This window comes from Delphinus delphis, chromosome 16, assembly GCF_949987515.2.
Source record: "Delphinus delphis chromosome 16, mDelDel1.2, whole genome shotgun sequence".
Taxonomy (NCBI): domain Eukaryota; kingdom Metazoa; phylum Chordata; class Mammalia; order Artiodactyla; family Delphinidae; genus Delphinus; species Delphinus delphis.
In genome coordinates this window covers 11,627,517-11,640,744 of record NC_082698.1, presented here as the reverse complement: position 1 = coordinate 11,640,744, position 13,228 = coordinate 11,627,517, and the positions used below count along the sequence as shown (strand labels likewise).

Sequence of the window (13,228 nt, the reverse complement as noted above, 5' to 3'; positions counted from 1 at the left end):
CCTCTGACGATACCCACACGCAGCTCCCCAGATCTTTAGAGGCTGTGCTGAATTTTCTTTTCCCAGCACTGAACTTACTCTCTAGAAGTATTTAACCCAAGAGGCACCTGACAGACAAAACCCCAGTGACCTGAGCTTGTCAGATCAATTCATTCTTGAGCTGGTTCACCAAGTGAATCTGTGGACACATGTGACCCACACACAGAGGCAGGGCAAAGACTTTAGAGGTAAGAGGGGGCTGTATGTTCACCTGGTGGCCTCACATGACGCTTAATCAAGCTGTGAAATACTCAAACTGTCCAGTGTTTTAAGGACTGTCCCCCCTTTGGGTGTGTGTGAGAACTAAAACTTCAAAGCTATTTGTCTTTTTATGTAAGATTAGCCATCATGCAAAACTTACTGGTCAAGCAGGTAATAAAATACACATATTCCATGGAAGCGTTTTGCACATTTCAGTCCTTGCAGAAAACAAAGAGGTTATAAACCCTGCACGGTCCTGAGAGCGAGTTCCTTCGCTTCTGAAAGCTGCCAGTCCTGCCAGTGTCTTGGGGGCTCATGTATTATAAATTCTCGAAGCTCTTTTAGCTGCAGTCTGGGCATCGGGTGGACCTTCGTCCTCTTCCTCCGTTCGCTTGTGTTTTAAGAACAAGTCAGACTTTAAGAAGCGGCTGTAGCTGTCATACTTCATAAGGTTGAAGATCTAAGGGGAAAAGGAAACAAAAGCTGAAGGGTGAGGCTAATCATCTCATCGAATATTTATTAAATACCGATCGTGTGCTGAGGAAAATACGTGCCAAACACACAAAGAAAGTTAAGTACGTCGTGTGCTAGACAAGCTGGATTTCCTGGGTGTTTTGGGTCATTTTGAAATTTTCTCAATGGAATATAAGAGCTTAGAGAGTCACACGAAACAAACCTATCTATATCTTCCACGGAAGTATAGGTTCGCACAGCACTGATTTATACCTTTGTATCAAGAGGTCCTTTAAGAATTTCCACTTTATTTGGGTAGATAATACAGGGATGTATGGCTGCAGGAACTTGAGATAGCAGAAGAGAAACCATTTCTGTAGAGACGACAGTGTACTAGGCCACTGTCACTGTCATATCAGACGATGTCAATATTGTTAAGACCCCCGGAAGTCTGGCATCCCAGATCTCAAACAAACCTATCATTATGCCCAGAAACAAAATGGGGCTTATTCAATGCAGGTCAGGGAAGTGAAACGGTAGTCCTGGCGAGCAGAGGCTTCGGGAACAGGCCTTAATGAAAGAAAATAGCGGTCAGCTGCAGAATGCAAACACCTGCTTGCTCACACAGTTCCAGGAGTGCATCTCTGGGAGAGAAATCATTCCAAGGTACGTGCTCATCAGGTGCAAGGGGAGAAACCCTGACAGATTAGAGGGCTGCCGCCTGCCTCACCCCAAGTCCTCCGAGAGCTGCCCCCTCTCTTCCCAGCATCCCCTCTCCTCCCACCCCATCCTTTGCCACCACCCTCCTCCCTTGCCCTGCAAAGGGGTGGGAAGAGGAGAAGCAAAAGGGAAGCGCTTTCTGGTGGTCGAGGGATACAGTCTCTTTTGAGAAATCTCTTTCCACCTCTCTCAGACCTTTCAACCGAGCTTTCAAGGCATTCTGCAGACCGAAAATCCGCCCTGCGCACCCTGGTGCCTTCCCTTATTGCACCACCAATGGGCTCAACGAGTGGAAAGTTCCAGGGGTGTCTAGAATGCTGCTCACTGCCAGGCAGGGTTATCAAGTGGGTGGTAAAACGTCTTTTCAATCTGTCCTCTCTCAACAGGCACACAAACTACTTTGTAAATGAAATGTCTGATGGTGTCCAGGGACTCAGAACATCTACCTGGGGGCTGGGAGAACTGGACCTCAGCCTTGACACCTTCATTTTCCCAAGATGGCTTCAACCATGGGAGAACCGCTCAAATCATTTTGCTTTCAGCAGAGTTTGGGTTTTCTTTAAACTCTTCAGCTACTGCCTGCCCTTCCCTGGGTGTCCTTCCAGTCTTATCTCACTGCTCAGAAAGACCACGCCTCTGTAAGCTCCCACCTTGTGCCTCTCCATGGCAGCCATCTATTTTGTAGCCATCTTGTAATCCTAGACTGATTTGCTACGGTTTGGAGAAATTATTCATTAAAAAAAAAAAAACACCTCCCAGAAAATACTAGAATCATAGCCAGGGGTGAGACGGGGGATGAGGAATGCCATTATCATTTCGTGCAGGTGTTGCCATCCCTCACCACCTGCATTATTCGGCCCTTCCTGGCACAAGAGCCCCCAAAGGGAACTCTGAGATGCCCACCAAGTTCACAGTTTGGAACGATGCTCGAAAAGTGACTAATGAAAGCAGCTTCGCGAGTGCCCCTCCCAGCCCCCAGCCCCGCACCCCATCCCGACCAGGTCCGCAGCGGATGGGACCCAGCTCTGCCAGCAGGATGCGGTTCGACCCAAGTGTCTCGTCTGAGTCTCCACGTGTGGGAGTGGAACATCCTGTTTGCCTGCTGTGGCTCTTCAAAGAAGAGAAGCAAAAAGGCTGGGGCTGGAGGCACCTGGGCCAGGCCGGAGGCAGTGGGGGAGGGAGGAGGGGAGGTGGCTTCAGCCGAGCGCCTGGCAGGACTCATTCGGCCTCCAGGAGATGCCAGGACACCACAGGCTTGGCTGCCCCTTTGGCACTCCTGGCGTCAGCAAGCGTGAGGGGAGGGGGCTGTGAGCTATTTAACAAGAGCAGACGGGCTGCTCCCTGCCGTGGGCGGGTGTGAGATGCCCGTGAAGGCCTTCAGGCTGGGGCTGCCCTCTCCACGAGCCCTCACCTGCTTGCAGGTGCAGCTCCTGGTGCCGCCGAGTCAGGGGGTGGCAGCTGCAGCCATCAGACTGGGACAGATTTGAAGAAGAAAAGGGATGCTGATTCCAAGAGTCTCATTTTCTGGGGCTGTGAGCTGCCTGGTATCTCTGCACGGGGTCTTCACCGCCACCGGCAAAGGGTCTCCTGGGCACTGGCCTAGGAGCTCATGGCAATAGGCAGCTCCCATCCCAGGGCTCCTCGTGGTTGGTGCTCAGTGAAGATGGCTTAGAGGATAGAGAATGTCCCAAAAATCTCTTTCAAGAAAGTGGCCAGGACTTCCCTGGTGGCGCAGTGGTTAAGAATCCGCCTGCCAATGCAAGGGACACGGGTTCGAGCTCTGGTCTGGGAAGATCCCACATGCCGCGGAGCAACTAAGCCCGTGCGCCACAACTACTGAGCCTGCGAGCCACAACTACTGAGACTGCGTGCCACAACGACTGAAGCCCGCACGCCTAGAGCCCGTGCTCCGCAACAAGAGAAACCACCGCAATGAGAAGCCCATGCACCGCAACAAAGAGTAGCCCCTGATCGCCACAACTAGGGAAAGCCCACGCTTCAAAGAAGACCCAACGCAGCCAAAAATAAAATTAAAATAAATAAAAGTTTAAAAAACAAAGTGATTGATAAATTTAAGAAAAGAAAAGAAAGAAAGTGGCCAAACACCAGGTACCCAGCTGCTGACCACAGCCTTCTTTATCATGGGGCAAATGGCCATGACGGAGGCCGAACAAACATTCACCCAGTGAATGAATAGACTCTACCCACCGAGCAATGACAGAGGGTTGGCAAAACAATTCAGGGTGGTACCAGCCCCACTAAGAGCACCTTCAAACCACACGCCAGGCAATGCATGGAGCATCCTCTCTAATCCTCACCAAACCCGAGGACCCCAATCACACAGGGGAAGGACGGAGGACTTGGAGATTTGGTGTTTTGTCCCAGTGGCTGGTATGTTGTCAGCTCAGCTGCCATGACAAGTACTAAGGACTGGGTGGCTTGAAAATCAAAAATTTCTTTCCTCAGAGTCCTGGAGGCTGGAAGTCCAAGATCAAGGTGATGGCAGCGTTGGTTTCTCCTGGCTTGTAGGTGGCCATCTTCCCCAGGGTCATCTGGTCTCTGCTGTGTGTGTGTCTATGTCCTAATCTCCACTCCTTATAAAGACACTGGTCAGGCTGGAGTAGGGCCCACCCCAAGGACCTCATTTAACGTTAGTCACCTCTTTAAAGACCCCCATCTCCCAACACAGTCACATTCTGAGGTACTGGGGCTTAGGAGTCTGACATATGAATTTGAGGGAGACACAATTCAGCCCATAACAGTGAGTAAAAGAGGGTGCAAAAAGGATGCAGGATGCAAACTCTGGCCGTCCGGCTCTCGAGCCCACACTCCTAACCTCCAGGCTATCCTGCCACTCATGTGGCAGAGCAAGAGGCAGTCATTAAAAATGAAGACTGCATAGGAGTTTAACATGGAAAAATGTACGTGAGTGTTAAGTGACTGAACACAGAATTTTTAAAATGCACGTAAACTAAAAACAATGATCCTAAATACGTTCTTTAACGAGTGCTTGTGTGTATAAGTGGGAAATAAACATCCCCAAAGGTCAGTATAGTAGGTTGAATGGTGTGCCCCCCCAAGTTTAGGTCCACCTGGAACTTCAGAATGTGACTTTATTTGGGAATAGGGGTAGTTGAGGATCTCAAGATGACATCATCCTGGACTTAGGGTGGGCCTAAATCCAAGGAGTGTTGTCATAAGAAAAGGAGAGAACACACAGAGAGACACACACAGAGAGAGGAAGGCCATGCGAAGGCAGAGGCAGAGATTGGAGTTGGAGGGATGCAGCCACAAGCCAAGGGACACCAAGGGCTGCCAGCGGCCACCAGCAGCTGGAAGAGGCCAGGAAAGAGTCTTCCCTCCAGCCTTTAGAAGGAGCACAGCCCTGCCGACACCTCAGTTTCAGGCTTCTGGCCTCCTGAGCTGTGAGAGAAAAAAATGTCTGCGGTTTTAAGCCACTCAGTTTACAATAATCTATTACGACAGCCCTTGGAAATGAACACAGTCAAATTATTGATTTCACCTCACTCCTGCTTGTGCACAGAAAATGAGATGGCCCTAGGGGTTCCAGAAGGTTCCACAAAACCAGGACTCTCTGATAGGGAGGACTGGCCTCACTGGGGCTGGGCTGTGATCATCCCCTGACCATGAGCCTCTAGTTGTCTGCAGGGAAGCGAAAGAAGAAGGTGGAGACCCAGGTGGGCAGGGGCCGGGCCTGCAGGCTGCCGACCAACACCCCTTGACCAACACCCCTTCGGGGAGACAGGCAGCCTGCGGAGCAAAAAACTCAAGTTGGCAGCTAAGTTGCATTCCCTACCTTTTTTTTTTTTTTTTTTTGGCCATCACAGCTGTGGCCCAGCAGGTTTCAGGTTTCAGCAGCCCCACATCTGGGGGCTGGACGCCAGGACTGTGAATTGCTTAATGTCGTGACCTTGGGAGCCAACCCTCAGGCTGCTGGCGGTGGGACTCGAAGTGAAAACAGAGAAGGGGGTCTTCCTGCCAGGAGGTCTCCCCACTCAAAGTTGTTATACAAGACGCCCCGCCCTCCGCAGATCCCAGACAGCGCGACCGATTAGCATTCCCCTTTCTGCAAAGGAAAATATCCACGTGGTGCTTCAATTTGAGACTCTTCCGGGTCTGCTGCTCCCGAAAAGGACTCCCTCACAGACGCATATTCAGCCATATAGACAATGAGAAGCTTAACCAGCCTTGAGGGCCCCTCCGTGAAGGTTTCATCCCTGTCTCAAGTGCATTTCAAGTCTAATAAATCTTTTAACCCGTCTTAGGGGACAAGGCCATTAAAGACCTAAACTAAACACGTATCCTACCTCCTCTTCAAAGCCCTCCACCATGTTATTTCAACTGGATACCAGGAGGAAAAAACATGAATCCTTTACTGCAACAGAAAATTTTATTAATGGGATTTCATATTTGCTTCAAGAACCTGGTTTAGTTTTTACATGAAAAGGACTGAAAGAACACATAACTGTCCATGAATTGCAGTTCTAGAATGCAACTGCACACCTAGACCTCAGACATGCTTTCACACCACACGGACAGACACAAAGTGTGAAGAAAACCAGCCTCCACCTCCAGCCCTCAGGCAAGGATCAGCGGGGCGCCGCAGAGGCTGCTGGGGCCAGGCACAGATGGGGACGTCCCCACCCCTGATGGAAGATCACCTCCCGCTATGGGGATGGGGGGATGGGGGAGAAGGCCTGAGGGCAGCTGGCAGAGAGCAAGTAAGAAGATAAAGCTCAGGCCAGCCCTTGCCCCAAAGCACCAGGGAAGGCCACACAGAAGGTTCTGTCGCCTGGACAGTGCTGCTTCCTGGACAGGCCCCCCACCGAGGTGGACGCCGTGCCAAGGTGAGAGCAGAAATCCAGAAAGAGGCCGAACACGGACAGAGACAGAGACCCCTGCCCGGCGAGCAATCCGCTCGCACACCCATGGGTTTGGTGCTGTCTCACTGCCAGGGGGTGGAGGGGGGTGATTTGTCCACTTGATCCTGGAGTCCTTAATACTCAAATCCAAAGCTGAAATGACATGCTTTCGACGTGGGGTGAAGGCGTTTTATTTTCGCCTTTGGCCGTCAGGGAGAAAGTTCAATGCTCTCTGGCACCCGTCCCCTACCCCCTCTTCTTCCCCTAAACACCATTTTAAAGTTGTAAAAAAAACCCCAAAACTCAAAGTATTTCAAATGCTGTCCTTGCCTCCCCACCCTCAGAAGCCATAGGGCCATGGCAAACGCCAGGATCCAATGCTCCTTCCACTTGAATGAAAACCCATGAACCGCTCTTTCTGGCTTTGCCCGTTGGAACATGTCATTCTCCGGACTGGGCTTGACCGTTGAGAGCAAAAGGCAGCTGGCACCAAGACTGAGGTGCCCAGTAAGTCCAGCTCCAGTTCCCACCACAGGCAGACTTGGAGAAGCGAGGGGCTAGGAGAGGGAGTGGACTCCTAGACGACCCTGGTAGGCGTGGCAGCCCCTCCCCCCACCCCTGGGTCCTCACCAGCTGGCCCAACCCTTCTTACTGAGGTCTACAAAGGAAGCACTTCTCATTTCTTGGGTTCTGGGGAAATTCAAAGAAACGACACTGCTAAAAGGGGGCCTGGTGCCTGGTTCCTTTCGCTGTCAAGGATGTGGCTGGGAGTGCTGACATCTCACTGAAGTCTTTTGATATTTTTTTAAACATCAGAGGTTGAGGACTTCCTTTTCAGTGGAGAAAACCACCTCCACTCTGCCCTCCCCAGACCAGACTTAGCACCAACCCTGAAGCCTGGGTGAGGGCATCCTGGCAACACGCAAAATCTGCAGTAAGTGTAGGCACTGGGGTCCCTAAGATTTATGGAAGAAGAATGAGCCCCCCTGCCCCCCTCAAACCTGCAGGCTTCTCTTTCATGGTCCGAGAGAGCAATGACCTTGACCCTTCCCTCTTCTCCAATCTCCTTGCTATTCCAGGGAACCCATCATTCTACGCTGTGGAATTCAAACCAGAGGCTTCAGAGCAAGAAAGTTGTGTAAATTGGTGCCCAGAAACTTGCAGGAGCAGAATTCTGTTTTAAATCTTTCATATGGCACAAGCTCAAGTCACTGAGCAGATTTCAAAGTGTTCGGTTTTCAAACATTCGGGGGAGGGTCTGGAAGGATACACAACATAAGGCGGAAAGTGAGAGGGAAGAGGCAGGAACTGGGGGATTTTAGCTTTTCATCTCCTCTTGGATTATGTGAATTTTCTTCTCTTCATCTTAACAATGCATATAGTAATTTAACAATTAAAAATAATTTTTAAAATTAACTTGTCCAGAATCCTGGGCAAGGCCGTAACAGGATGTGCTCGTGGCTAATGCTGGCTGTGTTGGCCTTCCTCCCTGGAGTTCTAGCCACGTAGCTGAGCAGGACACATGTGTCCAGGCCACCAAGCTGACAGGGCCAGAACAGACTGGCACTGTCATTTCTTGTACATGTTAGGCTGCTGTGACTAATTTGATCCCTTCATGTCGTGGGTGACTCTCAGTGCCTTAGTGACTGATGGGAATATTCCAGAATCAGCCAGGGCTGGAGGTACAGGAGAGCACTACTGAGCAAGGGAGGCGAAGGTGGGAAAGGAGAAGAAGGTAAGAGTGTTGGCTGGTCTTTAATCGCCAAAGACCATGCCGCTGTACCAGCGCCCAGGAAAGGAAGAAGGCGGCACAGACCAGAGGGAGAACAGTAAGAACGAACACCACTGCTTCCCGTGGACCATGGGCCTCAGTGTGGCAGGAGGAGTCCGGCTGAACCAGAAGCGCCGGGTTCATGCCCCGTTTCCCCTCTTCCAGCTCTGGGACCTCAGGCCAGTCAGGTCACCTTCCCCTCAAGGGAACTTTCTCTCGTAAAGTGAGGTACCAGGTTCCACCTTTCTAAAGTGAGGTACCAGGTTCCACCTTTCCCGAGCCTACTTGATAGTCAGATAAGATGCACACACAAAAGCACAGTGTAAACTGTGAAGAGGTTCCGCCTTAATGCTTCCCCAGAATTCACTGAAGTGTAGAAAACTGACAGACATTATTTGGTGCTTTTTTGAAAGGTGGGGACCTAGCGAGGGTAAGGCACGTGGATTCTGCTACATTTCTGAAAGTTACGTTAAGCCAGGGTTTCTCCACCTGGGCACCACTGCCATTTTGGACCAGATATGTGTGTGTGTAGGGGGTCGTGGGGCGGTGGGGGGGCTCAGGGCTGTCCTGTGCATTGCAGGGTGTTTTGACAGCAACCTGGCCTCTGCCCATTAGGTGCCAGAAGCGCACCCCCCACTCCGATCATGACAACCGAGAATGTCTGCAGACATTGCCCCATGTCCCACGACAGTTAAGAACTACTGCATTAAGGCAATTTAAAGGACATGCACAGTTAACACCTGTGGAGGGCTGGCTGCACGCCAGGTGCTGCACCAAGTCAGTGTTTCACAGACATGAGTGCATTTCATCCTCACAACTGCCTTATCATAACCTGCATTTCACAAATGAGGAAACTGAGGCTCAGGGAGGGATGGCATCTTAGCCAAAGTTTCAAAGCTGCTAAAGTCAAAGAAAAGTCGGCTCTACGGAAACAAGGTTGTGGCCATCAGGGAGCAATTTTTTAAAATGGGGCATTGGGACTTCCCTGGTGGTGCAGTGGTTAAGAATCCGCCTGCCAGTGCAGGGGACATGGGTTCGAGCCCTGGTCCAGGAAGATCCAACATGCCGCGAAGCAACTAAGCCCGTGCGCCACAACTACTGAGCCTGCGCTCTACAGCCTGCGAGCCACAACTACCAAAGCCCATGCTCCCCAACAAGAGAAGCCACCGCAATGAGAAGCCCACGTACCACAACGAAGAGTAGCCCCCGCTCACCGCAACTAGAGAAAGCCTGTGCACAGCAATGAAGACCCAACGCAGCCAAAAATTAATTAATTAATTAATTAATAAAATGGGGCGTTGAAGGCTTGTGGACTGCTTTGCTGCTTGGAGAGGTAGCCGTGTTTGCCGAAAGCCCCACGTTACCGATGAGGCCACAGAAGCCACACCAGGAAACAGGACCCACCTGGGGTCAGATGGAGGCAGTCTTGGAACATGAGCTCCCACTTCCCCCTCCAGCCTTACTTAACATGCAGTGACAGTGACAGTAAATCTGAGCTCAGCGTCCAGGAAGTGATGGGCAGGGAGGAGTAAGGGAGGGGGTAGGGGGTTAGGTCATCAGGGTACAAACAATGAGCCATGGTCAGGAGACTGCGGGTTCGCAGCTGAGTTTCTAGAACAGAGATGGATCTGCACCGAGTCATCTGCATTCTCCTGACTGGCTGAGGAGGGACAGGCACAGCCGGAGCTGGGGATCAGAGCCAAGGTGCCCGGCTTTCAAGAGAACCAAACCTTATGAGCCCAGCCGGCACATTCTACAGTCACTGTTGAAATTAAACTGGTTGCCATGGCCTCAGGGCCTAACCCCGGCCAGTCCCTTCCAGCTTAGCTTCTTCATCTCCCTCGCTCATTCCACTGCAGGCACAGACCCAGTGGATTCCTGCCCCAGGGCCTTTGCAACTGCCATTGGCTCTCCCTGGAAGGTCCTGCCCCCAAGTCTTCTCACGCAGCTCCCCCTTGCCACTCAGATCTCAGGCATCTCTTCAAGGAGTCCTCCCTGACCACTAGACCCAAAATAGGCCCCTCTCAGTCACTCTTAACCCGTCATCTGTTTTATCTCCTTCTTCGCATTTATCTCTGTCTGTCCTCTTGGGTGGACAGGTGCTGATTTCCTCACTGCACACACAGTTCCTAGCACAGTCCCCGGTACATAGGAGGCCCTGCATCAATATTTATAGCATAAAGGAATGAAAGAAAAAACAAGTTCACACACCAGCAAACCAACCAGAACTGAACTAGACCTCCCAGGGGAGTTTTTAAGACTAAAAAGCCACTGCAGTGAAGTGCAATCCATTGAAGAAAACAGCTCTTTGTAAGATCACCTCCTCCTTCCTGCTTCCCACAACTTAAAATTGTCCAACAGCAGCCTTTGACTGTAGGCTAAAGTTCCAGGGAGATGCCCCCAGTGCTACCCTCACCTCTCCTGGCTTTACAGGCACGTGCCGGGCACACACCTGGGCCACGTTGGCAGCACAGGATTAAATCAGAGAACAGTCTCTCTAATTATGAATTTTCCAGGTAACAAAGTTTTAAGCCCCCCAACTTCTCTTAAGATATAATTTATGGGGACTTCCCTGGTGGTCCAGCTTTAAGACTCCACGCTCCCAATGCAGGGGGCCCGGGTTCAATCCCTGGTCGGGGAACTAGATCCCTCAGGCCTCACTTAAAGATCCCGCATGCTGCAATGCAGATGCCACGTGCTTCAACTAAGACCCGGTGCAGCCAAATAAATAAATAAACAAACAAACAAATGAATAATTTTTTTAAAAAGATATCATGTATGATGAAATTCTTTTTTTTTTTTTTTTTTTTTGCGGTACACGGGCCTCTCACTGTTGTGGCCTCTCCCGTTGTGGAGTACAGGCTCCGGACGCGTAGGCTCAGCAGCCATGGCTCACGGGCCCAGCCTCTCCACGGCATGTGGGATCTTCCCGGACCGGGGCACGAACCCATGTCCCCTGCATCGGCAGGCGGACCCTCAACCACTGCGCCATCAGGGAAGCCCTATGATGAAATTCTTATTAAAACGCCTAACACATTCTTCAGTGAACACACTGACCACAATTTAAGTTTTGCTTTATAATCTGGGGTCATTAGGATCACTAACTGCATCACCGTCCTGTAGCACAGGGATGCCCCCAGTGCCGTGTGTGGGGCTGTGAGATTCCCCACGCTCAGTGGTTCCCAATCACTGTGCTGTGGTTTTGTGTTTAGTATCATTTTTATGCTTCCTCCCTGGTTGTCAGCCATCACTTCTTGCTGCCTCTCACTCCACAGCCTCTACCAGCACTTCAAATGGGCTGTGAACTGAAAAACCAGAACCTGTTAGAACTGTGTGTAAACCAAGAATCAACAGGATCTGAATGAAGACCGGAGAAGCTCTCCTTTAAATGAGATTCGTGGATGTCAAGTCATCTCATCTGATGCTCAGGGAAGATCTTCCCATCCTTCTGCTCCAGCTGTGCCCCAAAGTCCACGCTGCCCTCTCAGCAGCCTCCAGGGCTCGGGGCACTGCCTGCCGTGGGAAGGGGCTGAGGCCTCTGGAGTTTTCCTGGTGAGCCGGTGCTGAACGCAGCCAGCTCAGACAGCTCGGCGATAAAGCCAGGCGGTGCTCAACGAAGCCAAAGCCGCTGAGGAGGCTTTTAAGTTACGTGAAATCTTGTGGTTCCAAACACGCTCCCCTCAGCTTCACTCTCCTTCACTTAGGAAAGCAGGGCTCTTGTGAGGGCCTTTGGGGAGCAGAGACCCATAGACTCTGCTGAGCACACATTTTGACAGTTGCCAGCAAGGGCCCCAAGAGGCAGAGGTTTCTGAAGTGAAACAGAACCCAGAGGCCTTTGCAGGGACTCACTGTGGACTCAGCTCAGATTCCAAATACCTTCTCTCCACCCAATTATGCCCGAGGAAGATAGTTAGTACCTCTGTCTTCCCCTCAAATAAATGACTTTTAACAACAGGGTATAAAAGTATTTTATTTACAGTAAGTAGTTTGAACTGCATTGTGCCACATTTGTTAGACGTGTGTGCACATGCATATTTATAGAAAAAAAATGATGGAAAGTCTAGACGTTAAATGCTATCTCCAGGCATAAAATTATGAATTGTTTTTATCTTTATATTTTGGTTTTCCAAGTTTCTTTTGTTGAGCATGTATGATTTTTCTAGTTAGGTCAATAAAAGTTTTTCTTAATAAAAGTTATTTTAAAAATATTTTGTCGCTTAAAAAAATTGTCCTTGGTCCCTTGTATTTCCTCCTTTCTGCACCAGCTAAACCTCCCACAGTCTGAATCCAACGGGGGTGCCCTGGTCACAGAGGCCTAGCTCCAGTTTGAGATGTGTCGCAGGCCTAACACAAGGAGAGCTGGTGGGACAGGAGAGCTGTCCCACCGCGTGGAGAGACAGCAGCCCACCTCGTTCCTTGCGGCTACCTTGCCTTCGGCGATCCCAGAAAAGGATCGTGTTCGCGTGGCAATCCCTCTGCTCCAACCGGTCTCATGCGGCTTTGAGAAGCCATGAGGGGCTGCCCACGAGGGCGGGACAGCTGCACAGGCTGTGAGTGTGTGCGGCGTACAGTCTCTGAAGGCAGGTGCATCGGCCTCCAGCACGCCCTGTACCTATGGGACTTTGTGCTAACAAACCACTTAGTCTCCTGGAACCTTGCTTTTCTCATCACCAAAATGGGAATACTACTACTCACTGGAGATTAAATGAGATAATATATGCCAAGGGGGCACAGAAGGGCACCCCTGAAGGGTAGATATTGTTCTTATTGAGAATACCGAGAACACAGGGGCTTCAGTGCAGGTTCTCAGTCCTGGCTGCATTTCAGAGTACCCTAGGAAGTTTGTAAAAGATTCTGAGGTCCGGGTGGGGCAGACACCCCCGTGTGGCTACAGACACAAGAACTGCCTTTAACCATGCATCCCTTTCCCTCCACAAATCTATGTCCATGGCATCCCTCCCATTGGCTCAACATCACTACCTCCAGGAAGCCCTCAGCAAGTCTCCCATGCTAACTGGAGTCCCTTCAACACTCAAATTTGATTTAGAATTCATGTGGAATTTGCACTTGCCACTGTACCAACTGGAAAACCTTCTCAAGCTAATATTTGTATTTTCTACCTATTTGTTTTCTATCTGATGCTGAGCAAATGAGGCCTTCT

General features: G+C 50.6%; 1 protein-coding gene across 1 annotated transcript in view; it reads right to left on the bottom strand.

Moving 5' to 3' along the window:
* Positions 1-216: 216 nt before the first annotated feature.
* The window catches only part of RGS10 (regulator of G protein signaling 10), a 36,376-nt gene continuing 23,364 nt past the window's right edge, over positions 217-13,228 (bottom strand). Inside the window, exon 5 of the mRNA XM_060033534.1 lies at positions 217-700. Coding sequence (XP_059889517.1) covers positions 554-700 — 147 coding nt within the window. The 3' untranslated portion in view covers positions 217-553. The remainder of the gene's footprint in view (positions 701-13,228) is intronic.